We start from the raw sequence: 18,314 nt of genomic DNA on the forward strand, positions 1-18,314 counted from the left end.
TTAGAATTCCGGAAATTTTTCATTGTTTTAGTTTTCAGTTAAATTTTTGTAATTTAGGCTGAGAAAATAATTTTACTTTAGACCGCTACTGCAGAATAATACTGCAGCAATCAAACATAAACCATGGAAAGAAAACCAAAATAAACTTAAGTTACAGAGGAAGTGCACCATTTCCAACAACAAAACACAGTGGACACACGAGTGCCTGCCAACACCAAAATGTGTCAAAGGCTTTAGGACGAAGACTATGCAATACTTAATAACAACAAACTGCTCCTGATGACCATGACATCACAACAGTTTGCATTAGGTTCGCTTGAGCAGTTGCCAGCGGGCTCGTGCGCAAGCGCAATTGAGTCACGTATGAGCTGCTTGAAGTACGGCTGTTGGCTGTATCAGCAGTAGCAACAAGCAGCCAGACACTAGCTTGAAATATTCTTCTGACGAGCCCAAGCTGCCAGATTCACACATGTGCAGAGCAGTCTAAGTAGCAGTGGAGAGGGCGGTAGTAAACATGACCCATGTTTAGGTTTAGTGATTTTGCTGTTTCTTCTTCGTTTACAACTGTCTATGCCAAATGAAACCAAAACGGATTTCTGTGGCTGAGATCTAGCAAGTGAATTAAAATACATTCATATAATTAGAAAAGGCTAAAATATGTTATTTTAGTTTCTTGATTTTATTTTATTTCCAGGTTTTTGGCAGTCTAGCATTAATTGCCTTGCAGAACACTGAACTTACTTTTGTCAATTTCCTGAAGGAACTTAACTTTTAATATTCTTTTCCACAGAGGCAGTCAATTTACTTGAAACAAAGTGTTTTATTCCACATTATTGGCTAGTGTAAACTGTTTGCTGAATTACAAGTGCCAGTTTTCATCCCCTGGCACATGTGGCATTATGCCATAATAAAGAACCAAACATGAGACAATACAGTACTGATCTCCAAGAAAATTTGCAGCCTGAAAACCACACTGAAAAGCTTAATATCAGGTTGTACCTACTTCTTTGTGAATTTGGACATATGAATGTGCACTTTCAGCCAAATTATGCATTTTAGTCAGATTTACAAAATTCCATTGCTCTTGGAGTACCATCTGATGTTCTCTTTCATTTACGACATAATGGAAGATCTCTCTATGCTATAGAGGTATGAACATGTTAGCTTCCTACATCATTGTAGCTGTGGCCACACAGTAACACTATTTTCTGGCACCCTCTGACAGCTGCTGAAACAAATTCTAACAGGTCACGGGAAAATATTGCGAATGGTGGTGGAAAAGCCTTACTTTCAATGTCAATTTCATTTTACGCAAGATGAATTATATTATGTGTGCGAATGTGCTTTGAATTTCTTAAATCACAGAGTGTTTGATTCTCATTTAAATCTTAACACCGTGAGGACCAACCACTTAGCAGAATTTGAAGCTCGGGCGTTTATGTATTATTTAAGATTTGACTGGCACATTTGTGTGATGTATATTAAAGTTAACATGTGCAAAAAGACTAATATTATATTGTGAAAGCTTAGCTTTTCTTGTAGCTACACTATGTATATTAATTTAAACCATTAACTTTTCACATTTATGTGCTCGCGCTACTGAACAGTGATTTTGGTTGCTATTGGCTGACTATATCACGTGTCCTGTGCTCTAAATATCTGCTATCATTGGCTGGCAAGATCACGTGACATCAACTATGACTGACTTACTAAAGCGCATCGCAATCTCGATTTCAATGCTTTGGAAACTAATGTGCTGTGTTTGGTGGAATTCAAATTATACTTTTGTAATAAGAAAATATGCAGCGTACATGCTGCTGCACATCAGGGATCTTTCCAAAATCCGTCTTCCCTTTTTTGCTTGGGGGGGAGTTCTATGACGGTGTATAAAACCTTAACCATTCAAAGGGTTGATACGTTTTATGGTTCTGACAGAAAGTATTCTGTCACTTAACACAGAAAAAGTGCTGTTTCACACAGGATAAAGTGTATTTTTAACTGGTGCATCCAGGAATTCTTTTCCTTGTCCACATATACACCCTGTACTGGAAACACACAGTATCCTATTGCAGAGCATGCTCTAGAACATGACAGTCATGACATTTGTGTCCGTTTTATAACATGTGCCGTCTGGATTCTCCCCCCAGAGATCATTTTCTCATAACTCCGCAAGTGAAAACTGATGTTACGACATGCCTTGATTCTTGTGATCCACCTGGCTTTAATTTACATTAATTTCTTCAGTCTCAGCATTTCTTCAAAGTAACTATTCCTTCCTTCACTCCCTTTTAGTTTCCTATATGTTTTGTTTTCTGATTTCTGTATCCCCCTCCCCCACCACATACAATGCACTTAGCTTTCCAATCTTATTATTTCATGCGTGATGTTCTGGCAATAATCTCTGCCTTGTGTATTACCCTATCTTTCACCTTTAAGCTCTCAGGTTTTCAAATCTCGTCCAGTGCAATCCCCCAACAGTCAGTCATTCCTTCTCATCCTGTCCCTTAAGTCTCCCAAGTCCCTTTGTTCTGGGAGAATTTTGCAAATTCTCCCCATTTTCTAAACTTCAACAGTCCTTTTCCTTCACCCCTCTTACATCCTCTTCAACCACTCTGCCAGAAGGAGCCACTGGCCTCAAAAGCTTGAAAACTGAAATACCTCTGTATGTGTGTTCTCCTTCTACTACTTGTTGAGTAGACTTTTTATCTGCCCAATTACATTAAACAAGGGCTGGATACAACGTAACACTGCTGTAACATCAAGACGGTGAGTTGACGAGGCACCACCTATGTTGACACAATGGAGGCCTGTGAGAAGAGTTTGTACAGCAAGCAGGAGCAGAACTCTGTCAATCTACTGGAGTATGAAGACTGTTGATTATCGTAGTAATAGCGCAACCTCCTTAACATCGTGTGTACAAAGATAGAGTAACATTCTTGGCTCAAAATTGAACTGGCATGAGATTAGCGTACAGAAGAACATTTCCAGAGACTGCGTGAAGCATGTTGTGATGCAACATTGCCGCACAGCACTTTCACATGATGGGTTAAAGTGTTCAGATTAGGCAGAGATACTGTGAAGGATCACCCCTACAGGACGACTCCATGTGGTGGACAATACAGTTCAACTCTTTGCTTCCTTGTTGGACTTTGATCTCCGCTGGACTGCTCAAGTTTTAGCAGCAGAAGTTGCAGTATGTAACAAAACTGTGGTCCACATTCTGGGGTACCACCAAACTGCAGCACATTGGATCCCTCATGAAATGTTCAAGGTGCAACAATTGGGCCAGTACCAAAGCAGAGGTAACAACTTCCTTCAGCACAGCATCAGTATCAATGAAACGTGGACGCACTCATATGAACCAAACTTGAAATGCCAACCCACTGAATGGAGGCACCAGTGTTCTCTTCATCCACAGAAAATGCATGCTACACCCAGTGCAGTCAAGGTGATGTTCATTGTGGCTTAAGACACTGACAATGTATGTCATCACATTTTACCACCAAGGGTGACAGTAAACATTGCCTACTACTATATGTTGCTGCAACACCACCTTCATCCAGAGCTCAGGCAAAAGTGGTGACATTTCATGGAGCAGCAACCCATCATTCTGCTTGACAATGCACACTGTCACACCATTATTGTTGTTCAGGACCTCTTGCACCTCTGGCAATGCGAGAGTCTGGAACATACACCATACTCATCCAATGTGAGTCCCTGCGATTATAATCTCTTTGCCAAAGTGAAAGAACCACTGCAAGGGATTCAGTGCAACACCAGAGATGACATTATCCGTGCCCTAGGGTAGTCAATAAGCGACACCAACAGAAATAGATGCGCAGATGGCATAAGCGCCTTTCGGATTTTTGGCAGAAGGTCATGCACAACAGAGGTGATTATATTAAAGGTGCGTAACTACAAGTACCTCTTTCAATAAAATCATTTCAGAGAAAGATATTAAATTGACTTATGGAACCGCTCCTGCTTCCTTTCTTGCTACTAGAGATCTTCAACATTTGCCTTTGGAAAATGGAAACCTCAGCAGTTGCCTTTGGAAAATCAAGACAAGTTTCCAATGGCATCGCAAGTGTTGATGTCTAGCTTTTATGTGGATGACTTCTTAGGTGGATCAGCTAAGGAAGCTGAAGCTCAGGAACTTCAAACCCAGCTCACTCAACTACTTGCTTCTGGGAGGTTTCCACTGAGGAAATGGTGTTCCAATAGTCACAAGGTCATGAAAAAAATTCCTGTGCAGGACAGAGAAATGTCTTTGCCTTATCATCTTACTGGTGAACAAGCCACAAAAACGTTAGGGATATTATGACACCTTGGCTCTGACATATTCCAGTGCCATGTGCAACTGAAGAGTCATTGGCTCTCAAAGGTTACCAAGTGCAATGTCCTGTCTACAATAGCATCAACCTATGACCCACTGGGGCTTCTAGATTGAGCAGTCGTAAGATGTAAATTGTTCTTGCAGCGCTTGAGGCAATTAGGCCTTGATTGGGATGAAACTCTTCCATCCAACCTCATTGATGAATGGAATGCTGTTTGTGTGCAACTGCCTTCCCTAAATGGTATTTTGATTAACAGGAAGATCATTCCTTGCCCCCAGTATGTTAAATTAGAAATTCATAGTTTTTTTGATGCTTGTGGCATGTGGGGCATGTGTATACGTCAGATGTGTTCTTCCCAATGGCAATGCATTGGTCTCATTGGCTGCAGCCAAATCTCGGGTTGCCCCTGTAAAACAACAGTCTCTTCCGCGACTGGAATTACGTGTTGCTCTGCTTCTTGCTCGACTCATTCACAAGGTGGTCAATGCCTTAGACACCATAGATAGTGGCACCATTCATTTGTAGACGAACTCCACAATAGTTCTCTATTGGCTGCAGCTTAGTCCTGATCATTGGAAAACTTTTGTTGCCAACAGAGTCTCTGAAACCCAGGAACTGAGTTAAGTTGCCAATTGGCGATGTGTCAAAATGGAGGATAATCCTGCTGACCACTTGTCACGTGATAGTAATCCAGCTGCTTTGAGTTCACTTGTTCAGTGGTGGTCTGGCCTGTCGTGGCTAACCCCTCGCAACCTCGACTGCAACGCCTGCACTCCACTTAGTGTAGAAGATGCACCCGACAGAAGGTGAACACAAGTATCCTTGGTGTCAGTCATTAAACTTGATGATGAACTGCTGTGTAAATATTCGTCATTCAAGAAAACTTACAGAGTTCTGGCCTATGCACTGAGGTTTGCTAATAACAATCAGGCCGGATAACTGAGCCACTCACTCCACAGGAATGCCAAAACACTACCAAAAGAGCATTTGGCACAACTCAACATAGTGAATATGGCACTGAGATTGCTTTGTTGAAGCCTAGTTCCCCTGTTCCACATAATAGCAAATTAAGGAATTTGCACCCGTTTGTTGATGCCGAAGGTATTTTATGGGTGGGAGGAAGATTAATGAATGCTGATGTACCATATGATGAGCGCCATCCTATTATCGTACCGCCTAAGCATCATTTGACAAAAATCCTCTGGGAGGCAGGAATTAAATGCATGAAGTTGCATCTCAGATGTGTCATCAGCAATGCAGTACTGACGTTTGAAGAACTGACCACTGTGTTAATTCAGATAGAAGCATGCTTGAATTCAAGGCCGTTGTCTTCTCTGTGATGACCTAGATCCTCCTGCTGCTCTCACTCCTGGTCATTTCCTAATTGGACAGCCCCTTGATGCTCATCCTGAACCTTCTGTCATTGAGATTCCCACCAACAGGTTGCACAGATGGCAAGCCTCCCTTGGTATGGAGGCTGGGTGTCATTGACCAGCTGTTTCCCGGTCCTGATAAGTGTGTGCGTGTGGTCAAAACTGCTAGTGTGCAGATTAAGAGGCCTATAGCAAAACTGTGTCCCCTGCCTAAGCAGTGAATCAGTTAAGTGTTCCCTCAGATCTGTGTAGTGATATATGATAACAGCGCCACTGCCAAATTACCATTTACTGGAACAACCTCTTAATTTATAAGATCAGCTTAGGAAGCTGTGGATGTTTCTTGTGGACTAACTGCTCTCATTCCAAATGTTAGCGTATTCATGTTTTATCTGCATTGATATTGTGTCTAGTTATATTTTTATTGTTTTCTTTGTTTTGGTTTTGTTGTTTGTTAAAATTATGGTTATTTGAAAAATGAAAGAACTCATTTTAGAGTGGGAGTATGTTTGGACTGCAACTGCAAGTGCCATCTAGTGGCAGCTTCCAAATTGGGCAAGTCAGACTGTCCAGTATAGTCTGCTCCCTGTCGGGAGACCTTGCAACCTACGTGTGGAAGTGGATCTTCCAGGTCCTTTGCGCGCGCAGGTAAAATTAGCCACTCTTGTTACGACCGAGGCAGATAGCTTTGAGACTCTGTAGCGGACGGGCGTGTATGTCTCCCAGCTAAGCCAGGAGCCACAGTTGGCGTGCTACCTGTGCACGTTGTAAAGTTTATTGTAATATACACTTATACCATATAATTTGTTCTGTCCAATTATTGTGAGGGGAAATAAGAGGAGGGCTATACACTCACACTCCAATGTACCATCATGGATAGAAGAGCCCGTGAGTACAGTTCTCATTATTCAGCTCTTGCATTTTCAGAAACTGACTATGGGCATTGATAAATTATAACTTATACAATTTGTGTGTTACACTCATCAAATTGTTATAAAGAATTGTATATGTTGGTGCTAAAAATGTGGATGTCACTTAATTTTTAGGAAATGTGAAGACAAAACACTGTGGTAAGATGTGAACAGTAAGGAGCAAACATTCAGCAACTTGTATTCCTCTCTGTTTCTTATCATTCAGTAAAATGCAGATTATGAGATCAGAAGTAGTACAGCACAGATGACTGACAAAGCATACTGAGAAATGTTCAGTTGAATAAGATAAAAAAAATATAGCTACTATCAAAATATAAATATGATTCCTTCTGTGATGAATAGAACAACTGTTCTCTTAACTCTTGTCAGATGTTTTCTTCATGCAGCAATTCAAACCTGCTCTGGGGTTAATACCTTATCTATTACTTCCACCTTTGTGCATGTCACTTTGATCCTGATTTCTCAGTAAGTTATCCCCGTTATATTACCTACAGTTTTGTTGTCTAACAATGTAAACAATCAATTTTTGACATTATAATGTAATTGGATACAGTAAAAAATATACTCACCAAGCCATAGCAGAACACACACATAAAAGAATAGTTATAACTGTGTTTTATGTGTCTGTTTTTCCCCTGCTTGGTGAGTAGATTTTTTAATCCATCTAATTACATTGTACAGTTCTATCTGATTTTTGATCTCAGTTACTCTTCTTAAATCTAAATTAGGAAAGACCTGGTTTCATGCTATTGTTCTCTGCTTTCTTTTTTAATTTTTAAGTGTGTGCAAGGTTTTGTTCTTTTTTTCTTTCCATGGCGTATAATTGTCCATTGAGGCATTTTGTAGACGGGTCCTCTTTTATAAATTGTGTGTTCTGCTGTAACGATATCATATGCTGAGAGAAGTACGGTGAACAACACAAAAATTGACTGGTGCGTATCACAACCAAAGTAGATGTTCTCTACAGAACATGAATTAATTGAAACATAAATATTTTAGCTCACTTTGAGAACATCCTTAAATATTCCACATCGGTATCAATTTTATATAGCTAGTCTTGTGGCCTCAGGGAGCAGTCTGCCCTCTCCCATGGTGGAGGGTGATTGATAGTGGGTAGGTGGCGGGGGTGAAGAACTGTGTGTGTGTGTGTGTGTGTGTGTGTGTGTGTGTGTGTGTCCCATTATGATCAGTTTGGCACCACCTCCCATCATGTTTGAATGTCTGTTAACTGGATGCTCTCATTGCATATCGTGGATATTGTATGCTACCAAGTATAGCTCATTTTGTAACTTTTGTCATCTCTGACATAAACATGACACACGTCTGCTAGTGTCAAAAAAAAATTGCAGGAGGATGACAAAGCTGCTCACCAAGGATACGAAACACATTGTTTCTGTTCGTGATGTAGTTAGTCTTTGAAACATTTCAGAAAGTGTTTGGCAACTCTGTAAACATTCACATTATGAGTTATGTGCCTTAGCCAACAGAATAATGAGAGTAGTTCTGAAATACTATTTGTATGTGATCAAACCTGGGTATAGTCTGGCTAGAGGCCAGAAGTGTTTATATGTTACTTTGTCATGAAATTTCTAACAAGCCTGTATTGCACCAAATCTCAAAAGCCCTCAGCTTGACTTACCATAAACATTTTCTGTGTAAAATAACACAAAACAATTAAGCAGTTCACATTTGCCAACAAAATGAGCAGTGCCCAGCAATGTAGTCCCACAGATGGGAATTGCAATTCAAAAATTCTGGGAACAGAGTAGAAGTTGTAAATTTTTTGTGGTAGAACTGTTATTACCAGTATCTCAGAAAATTAAGTGAGTAATTGTTACACTTTGATGCACACTCGTTTTTCGCATGAAGTCGAAATGTGTTGTACAGAGAATTACTGTGGGAGAGACACTGAACGTTGGATGTAAGGATTTGTATAGCATTCTTTGTGTGACTAAATGAGATGCTGCTTTAATAAATAAATATACGAAGTGTGAAGACTCAAAAAGCTAGCATTCAGTTGAGAACCACAAGTGATTTTTAGGCCTTGTGCCAGCAAATGGCGAATACATTTTTGTCGTCTTATGGTTGGACTGTAATTACCTGTGTCATGTCTGTACTAGGTAAAATGTTTTATTCATGGCATTTTATGTTTGTAGGTGACGGAGTACCATGAGAAAATAAAGAAACCAATGTCGTTGGACATTATCAGGAGAAAACTGGATTCGACGCATCCAGAACACTACAGTAGCATGCGTGATTTTGTTGCTGATGTTCGTCTTATATTCAACAATGCATATTTGTTCAATCCGGTAAGTAACTTAATTCCACTTTACAATATATCCAGTACCATTAGGTAAAGTCTTGTTTTTCTGTGAATGTTAGTAGTCCATTTTGTGTGGCTGCAAGGTATTTATATGCAAAATAATTACAAAATTGCTGTTTACTGTAGATAATTTGCTGATCTTACTTAACTATAACCCATGATGAAACATTTCAGCTGTAAGATGTTTTCAAAATTTTGATGTGGCAGACACTATCAGCTAGAGAGAACACTGCAGTGAGGTCTGTTCTTCTCCAAGATAGTAAATGTTAACACACTACTGGCTACACAGTCAAGATTGTCCAGAAAATCTGATTTGAAATGCTTGAGTATTTGTTTTATAATACCACCCTCAAAATTGTGTGATTGCCTTCTTCCTGCAATGTACTTGGATTTGAATTATGTGGGGAAGTGTTGCTTCATAAACTTTGCTACTTAGCTCCCAAAAATCATAAATTGCAGAATGTTAAGTGGGGAATTTGAAAGGGGTAGAGGAAATCTGCCGCATTAAAAGTACCTGAAGCTACTGGGAAGGGTTGGGGAACTTTATAAATTCTTGGAATCACTTAACATTTTCATCTTCGTATAATTTATTTCTTTATTAATTATATGGGTTTGCTTTTGAAATCCTTCTCATTTGATAACTAGTACAACATGAAATGCCACAAAACAATTATTAATTTAAAACTTTATTGGCAAAAATTGAACTGTTACCAGTTGATTTAAAATGAATAGTTACCAGTTGAAAAAGCAATATTTTTGATGCATTGGGAAATAGATCTGCCAACAGATGGAGGTGAGCGGTTTCGCGTGTGCCCTATCCTTGTAAAAGGATACTCATATACTCTGTGCATATGTATATCTTAAGTACTTGTCTCCATTGCATTATGATGACAAATCCTATATTGTTGTTAGTGATAAATAAAGCGAATTGACTCATAACTGTGGTTTGTGGCCATACATTAATGCATCATTCCTGCATCAATAATTTTCATGAGTCAGCCATATCCTTTCCTTTCCTATATTTGGTCCATTAACAATACATATTTAACCATCCTTTTATGTTCCTTGTTGAATTCTTTTCTGTCAGGCGCACAACAGTATTGTCTTAAGTATTTACGGATTTTAGTAATATTCTAGCCATTCATACTGAAGGTCATAATTCATTGTGAAACGCAAAAGCAAATGGTAACAATCCCAAGTGGACTTCCACATACCCGTTAATACATCAGTTTTTAATTCTATAGGAACATGATGTACTGCGTCAATTTTAAAATCTTCCTGACAAATTGAATAATCAAAGAAGTTTCATGGTTGCAGCAAGTCAAAGTTCACTTCTCTCCACGATATTTCAACTGGGTGCCTGGGTGAGCCATCAAAGACTGGTGAAGACTTCCACTGCCTATAATTTATTAGCACACTTCAGATGTCCTTAGAATAATGCTTTCCTGCCCACTGTCCAAGGTTGCAGACCTTCTGGAATCGGTGAAGGATGATTTGTTATTCCAGAAAGCTGAACTATAGAAAATACTTAGCGAATGTGGTATGCCTTATATGAGCCAGACCTCACACACTGTGGAAGAATACCGTACCACACATCATTGCTGTACTATCCTTTTGGGACCAACCAAGTCTGCTATTGCTGAACGTTATATCTCCACCGAACATTCAGTGAAGAATGATAATACAATAATGTTGGCCACACCAACATACTTTTGAGACTCCATTATTAAAGAATCCAAGGAAAATCTGATGAATCATGATAGCAGGAACCTGATGAATAATGCATGGAACCCCATCATTTCTACTAATTACTTGAAACTGAGATGACAGAGTACACCAGTGGCCATTGTGACTGGCAACTCTGAGGAGTCTGAGTTCTGCAATTCCACCAGCGATTGTGCTGCCCACCTGGTAATGTTGTCAGTCTGTTATCATGATCTTAAAGCATGTACTGAATACATATAGGACACTAGTGAATTGCAGAACAGGTGAAGATTTCCTCAATCTCAATTGAGGATGACTGACATGTGCCCAGTCAAAGTGTCATCCATTCACATGAACTTTGAATTTCTGCAAGCTCAAAACTTCTTTGAATGTGACATGCTGTTAATAAAGCATGGCACTGTAATCACTGAGCTTTTTATCAGAAATTTAATGTATTTTTATTAAAAATTCCAAATCTGTTGTGCCCAAGGCTTCCACCCTTATTTTGTGGTTTTACTATCTGTCACATTGTATGATTCTTGTTGTCATTCTCATATGTTCTTCAAATTTTTTTTTTACAGCACTGTATTCTCCATTATTGTCATCATATTTTATTATCTCTGTCTTTTACTCATTTACTACAAACATGGTTCATGATATCCATGCAAAGAAAATGTATTAGAGTTGTGGATGATAGAAACTAAAATTGCATGATTTTCATGCTGTGCTACATCATCCCTGGATGAAAACAAGAGTGTGATGGAATTTGAGAAGCCAGTGTTGACATACATGATGTGGCAGTACCAATCAATTAAAGATCACAGTCTTCTTCTGATTCATAAAAGGAAAAGGAAAGAACAAAAGAGAGGTTTCTTCTATTTCAAAAAAAGAAAAATAAGGAATAAAAGAGAGGTTCGAAAGGAGAAAGTTATAAATTTAGCTCTGATTTTTGTGGTAGCTTTCACCTACCATCTTCCACAGTTGGTCCTTAACTTTTAGTCACTAGAAGAATGATATTTTGATGTTTAAGTTTATGTAATTTTGTAACTGGAAAACACACCTGAAGAAAAGACTTTTTTAAATGTTTAACACCACCACAGATTTGGCATTAAACATGTAAAAAAAAAACTTTTCATCAATATTTTAGAAACGGAAGTATTGAAAACATTTATGGAAAACACAACTCAGGATCACAGGTGGTAGTAAATGTTGTCATCTTTGTGGTCATCTAATTTGTTAATTTGTCTGAGAAAACACCTGTTAAGAAAAGTTTTCTTGTACAATTTTCCGTACTTCTTCCCTTAAAGAGAGTGCATTTGCCTCAGATGTTATGTTTTAGATATATGTGATTAAGCTTAGGGAAGAGGTGTCAAAATGAAAGTGGAATTGTATTTCACTCTTAAAATGTTGAGGTTACAAACTAATTAGTCATATAATCCTCCTATTTGAAGGGACTGTATGTGACATGTCATATTGTTTGGTTCCCCTCCACATCCACATCCCCATCCCCTCCCCCATCCCCCTCCCACAGCCTTCAATTTTCCCATACAAATGTTCATGTTAAACTGACGTCAATAACATGCTGCTGTTCACACAGCAAGTAAAAGGGATCTGTTCTTCTGAAAATAATTTTCTGATTTTCATTAGTACAATACTTCTCAGAGTGAATAATAGGGAGTACAGTTCTTGACTTGTACCGTGCATAGTTCTAAATTACTAAATCTTGTTACTCATTAAAAAAAGTTTTATGAAACCATAAATAACTGCTAATAGTCTTTTGGGTATGCTCAAGTGGATTTTTATGAATACTTATGATGTTTACTAATGTTTTCTGTTTTCCAGTCAAATGAAATTGTCAGTCAGTCATTTGGTGTAGGCTCTCATTTCCAGTGTGAAATCAAGATACCACTTACCTGAACTTGGCAGTCATGCTACTTGCTTTCTTTTGAACCATTCTTTGACATCATTCATTAATTTTCTTGGCTGAATTGAATAAAGGATTATTATTACACAGTTACTTAGTTACACCATGTATATTTGTTAATTATGGTATGGATCTCTGGGTGCTTATCAGATTCAACACGCTTGTGCAGATGTATATATTATTCAGATAAATAAGATGGGAATCAAAAAGAAATATCAATATCACAATAGTATTTTAGAAACTATATGTAGGTTCCTTGGGATGTATTATATATTTTGATGTCCGGAGAATGATACTAGGATAATGTTATTTCAAGCTTCATCATTGGAAGGATATGTCCATAAAATTGCCATTCAGATGTCTTACTATCAGCTGATAAAACTACTGATTATCTGGTTCTTCTTTTTATGATAGGGTCTTAAAGGGACCACATTGCATTTTCAATTCTTTATGTTTTGTTGTTCCATCATTTTCTTCCAGTATTCCTTCATTATTTCACAGTGTCTCTTTTTCCTGTCTTCACACCACTTTGTACCTGTTTTATTTTCCTTCCTCCTTTTGAAACCTTTAGTTTTAAAACTTTCCTCCTAAATCTTTCTCTTTCCATTACTACTTCCTGTCTAATGTTGTATCTTTTCAAGTCTTTTTTGACCAAGCAATCCTGATAGTTGTTGACCTTTTCCCCAAAGATGTTAGAAATCCTTTTGGCTATTCTGTTGTTCATTTTCTACATAGGTCCAAGTAATATCAGTACCCTATTCCTCATTGTTTCTGATAGGTTTCCTATGTTGTGATAAATTTCACTGTTACTTTCCATTTCCAAAATGTTGATGTTTTTAGAGGACCTAATATATTTTTATAATTCTTCTTTCTAATATTCTAATTTATCAAGCTTGTAATTCTGTACCAAACATTTGGTGGAATTGCAGTTTCATTACTGTGTTATAGTACTTTGTTTTAATGTTTTTAGACAAGCTATTTTGTTGTAGAAATTCTTAGTTTCACTGTAAGCTCTTTCCATCTCGTGTATTCCTCCATAGCTGATTTTTCTAAATGTTTTCTAGGATTGTTTCCCCCAAAACATTTGTGTTGCTTTACCTTTTCTATTGAACAACATATATTCCTAAATATTTTTGATTACATTTATGTTGGTCATCAATTTGTTTCTCTTGATAGAGATTTGTAAGCCTGGCTTTCGGGCTCTCTTCTGGGAGATGGCTTGTGTTACTGCATTTGTCAGGCTTTAATATGGGAAAAAATCTACAAATGCTAGGCAGTTTATTACATCATCTTATTCTATCTTCCTAGATGAGTGGTAATATTTGTTCTTTAAGTTTCCTTCCCAAACTCACGTTTTTCCTACATCTACAGCTGCTTACATACTCTGTGAACCACTGTGATGTGTATGGCAGAGGACACTTGGCATGGTACCAAGTGTCCGTCTCTTCGTGTGTCTGTCAAATACAGGATGTGGGAAGATTGACTGCTTAAATGCCTTCATACATGCTGTAATTAATTTGATTCTTCATTATTCCTACGTAAGCAATACCTGAAGGCTCAAGAATATCTCTAGATATTTCATCAAGGTTCTCCTATGGTAGTCATTGGAGGTTTCACCTGTTGCCCTCCTGATGATATCTCTGTATTTTTGGTCCTGTGCATTGTTTTGCATTTGGTATGCAGAAGTCATTTTCTGTAGAAGTTTGTTTACAGTTATCATATACCATCCAGGGTCACTCTCATCATGAACTGTTCTGCCAGGTGTTTCTTCTAAACTTTAGCCATAGTTCATCTACATACTCCAGCCCAGAGTTGAACTTATCATGTTTCTCACTGAGATATGACACTGCAGTCTCTCTATCTATTTTACTGAGCATGAAAATCTTTGTACTTGTTTTGATTGTCCATTTTACTGTGAAATCATTATTACTTCGACTTCCTGATGATCACTGACACTAGTTTCATCATGGAGACCTTCAAAGAGGTTAAGTTTATTTGTTGCTTTTAGATATAACATTTTACCATCCTGAATGGGATCCCGAACTGTCTGTTGTAGGTAGCTTTCAGAGAAGGCATTTAGTAATATTTTGCAGGATGTCTAATCATACCCACAAACTGTAATTTTCCTGATCGATTTTTAGATAATTAAAGTCTCCTCCAATGAAGACAGTATGATTGAAGAACATACATGCTAGGGAACTAAGGTTTACTCTCTAGTTATGAGGTATATCTGGGAATGAGTCTGGTTTTTGAAAAAAAGATCGAATTACAGTTTTATGCCCACGCATGATACCATGTCTTGCCCAAATAATCTCTTAGGCAGCTTCAATTTATATTTTTTGTAGATTTGAGTTTCTTGTCTTCTGTGACAAATACACTACCTCTGTTTCTCCTTAGTCTATCATTACAATCTACACTTCAATTTACCCAAAATTCGCACTCCTGTCAATTATAAGTTTCAGCCAGCTTTCTGCAGCTAGTATTATATATTATATGAGCTCCACTGCGCGCGCGTGCGCGCACACACACACACACACACACACACACACACATACACACAGAGTCATGTTTGGTTGTCACTGAGGTCTCAGTACCTTGAGACTATGAGGCCATATGTGTGTGAGTTATTTTTTAATTTATTATTATTCTTTTGGTTATAATTTGCCATTTTGCACTGGGAACTTGGTCTTCCTTGTGTGGATTTAGCATCTTTGTTCCAGGGGGATATACTGTAATACTCTCACAAAGAGTGGTTCCCAACTGTTTGATCGACTTTTTGAAATCACCTACCCAGAGACGTAAGTTAAGGTCCCAGGAACTACACCCTGCAGTTATTTGATCCAATGGGCCCTCGTCTGCAAGTAATTGATGGGAAAAAATTTCAGAATCTTGTGTGATACTCTAAAGCTTTGAAAAAGTTGTGTGTAACAGGCGGTTGCGCAGTGTAGTGGTTAAAATACAAGCCTCATATGTAAAAGATTGTGGGTTCAAATCATGTCAGGTGGTTAGGAAAAAAAAAAATTTTTAAACCTTTATGTCAGGTGGTTAGAAAAAAATTTTTTTAACCTTTATTTTGGTCACTATTGTTATATTCAATTAATTGGTTTGAATGCATTGTTTTATCTCTATTGTTATAGCACATCATTTTAATCATGACATTCGTATTTTTCATTTGCTCTAACTTTTGTTCCTGTCATTCTTTTTCCGCTTGGAATCTTTATTCATGTGGTTTTTACCACATCATGATTTGTGTTCCTCTTGTTGCTTCAATTTCGTTTCGTTTATAATTTTACCTTTCCTGTAATGCAATAAGAATTTATGTTTGTATCATGCTTAACATCCAAAAAATGTACATATTGTAATGAAATATATTTTTTTGACACTATGGCACAATCAGTACATACCTACATCTACATTGATTATCTGCATATCACGCTTAATTGCCTGGCAGAGTGTTCATCTAACAAGCTTCACAATAATTCTCTATTATTCCACTCTTGAAGAATGTGCAGAAAAAATGAACACCTATTTTCCATGCGAGCACTGATTTCCCTCATTTTATTATGATGATCGTTTCTCCCTATGTAGGTTGTCATCAACAAAATATTTTCGCATTTCTAGGAGAAAGTTGGTAACTGAAATTTTGTAAGATGATCCCACCAGCAATGAGAAGCACTGTTGTTCTATTGATGTGTACCCCAAGTCTTGTGTCATGTCTGTGACACTCTCTCCCCAATCTCTCAATAATATCAAACATTTTCTCTTGTTTGAACTTTCTTGATGTACTCCGTTAATCCTATCTGGTAAGGATCCCACACCATGCAGCAGTACTCCAAAAGAGCACAGATTAGTGTAGTGTAGGCAGTCTTTTCAGTAGATTTGTTGCATCTTCTAAGTGTTCTGCCAGTAGATCACAATTCTTGGTTCGTCTTTCCCACAACATTTTCTATTTGTTCTTTTCAATTTAAGTTGTGTGTAATTGTAATTCTTAGGCAGATAGTTGAATTTGCAGCCTTTAGATTTGATTGATTTATCATGTAACCAAAGTTTAATGGATTCCTTTGAGCACTCATGTGGATGACCTCACACTTTTCATTATTTAGTGTCACTTGCCAATTTTCACACCATACAGATATCTTTTCTAAATTGTTTTGCAATCTGTTTTGATCTTCTAATGACTTTACGTGACGATAAACATCATCATCTGCAAACAACCTAGGGCTGCGTGGATTGTCTCCTAAATCATTTATCTATATAAGGAACAGCAGAGGACCTATAACACCACCTTGGGGATCGCCAGATATCACTTAAGTTTTACTCAATGACGTGAACTGTGACCTCCCTGACAGGAAATCACAGATCCAGTCATATAACTGAGATGCACGTAATTTGATTACAAGCCAGTTGTGAGGTACAGGATCACAAGCCTTCTGGAAGTCTAGAGATAGGGAATCAATTTGAAATCCCTTGTGAATAGCACTAAATACTTCATGTGAGTAAAGAGCTAGTTGTGTTTCACAAGAACAGGATTTTCTAAATCCATGTTGACTGCGTGTCAGTAGACCGTTCTCTTCAGGGTAATTCATAATGCTCGAATACAGTATATGTTCCAAAATCCCACCGCATATCAATGTCAGAATATGGGCCTGTAATTTAATGGGTTACTCCTATTGCCTTTCTTGAATGTTGGTGTGACCTGTGCAAGTTCCCAGTCTTTGGGTGTGGATCTTTTGTTGAGTGAGCAATTGTATATGGTTGTTAAGTATGGAACTATTGCATCAGCATACTCTGAGAGGAATTTAATTGGCACACAGTCTGGATTGGAAGACTTGCTTTTATTAAGTGATTTAAGTTTCTTCACTACTCCGAGGATATCTACTTCTAACTCACACCTGTTGGCAGCTGTTCCTGTGTGGAATTCTGGAATATTTACTTCACCTTCTTTGGTGAAGGAATTTCGGAAGGCTGCGTTTAGTAACTCTGCCTTATCAGCACTGTCATTGATAGTATTTCCATTACTAACACGCAACTGGCGTAGGTTACATACCACCAGATTCTCTCTGGATTTTCTGCCAGGTTTCAAGACAAAATGTCTTGTGGAAACTATTACAAGCATCTCGCATTTAAGTCCGTTTTACATTTTGAGCTTCTGTAAAAGATCACCAATTGCGGGGATTTTGCATTCATTTAAATTTGGCATGTTTTTTTCATTGGTTCTTAAACAGTGTTCTGACCAATTTTGTGTACAAAGGATCTTCAGATCCATCGTTTTTTAATTTATTTGGTATAAATCTCTCAGTTGCTGTCGATACTATTTCTTTGATTTCAAGCCATATTTGGTGTACACTTACATTGTTAATTTTTTAAGGAGTTGAGATTATGTCTCAGGAAGGCGTCAGGCAAGTTTTTATCTGCTTTTTTAAGTGGGTATATTTTTTATTTATTTTTGGAGGCTTCGGGAGTTGCAGTATTCAGTCTTGCTATGACAACTCTGTTTTCATTAATCCCTGTATTCGTTTTGGTGCTTGTTATTAGCTCAGGATTATGTATTGCTAAGAGGTTAGGTGTGTTTTCACAACCATTTACTATTAGAGTGGTCTCATGAACTAACTGCTCGGACTAATTTAGAGTATGCGTTTAGCACAATTTCAGATTATGTTTTATGCGAACCTCCAGATTTAAACATGCGTTTTTACCAACATATCGAGGATAAATTGAAGT

At 37.8% G+C, this 18,314-nt stretch overlaps 1 protein-coding gene across 2 annotated transcripts in view; it reads left to right on the plus strand.

Annotated features, from left to right (window-relative positions):
* The window catches only part of LOC124621934 (E3 ubiquitin-protein ligase TRIM33), a 131,610-nt gene that overhangs the window by 87,185 nt on the left and 26,111 nt on the right, over positions 1 to 18,314 (plus strand). For both annotated transcript variants that reach the window (XM_047147442.1, XM_047147443.1), the window contains exon 14: positions 8,799 to 8,951. In XM_047147442.1, coding sequence (XP_047003398.1) covers positions 8,799 to 8,951 — 153 coding nt within the window. The remainder of the gene's footprint in view (positions 1 to 8,798; positions 8,952 to 18,314) is intronic.

The sequence above is a fragment of the Schistocerca americana genome, chromosome 7, assembly GCF_021461395.2.
Source record: "Schistocerca americana isolate TAMUIC-IGC-003095 chromosome 7, iqSchAmer2.1, whole genome shotgun sequence".
Taxonomy (NCBI): Eukaryota; Metazoa; Arthropoda; class Insecta; order Orthoptera; family Acrididae; genus Schistocerca; species Schistocerca americana.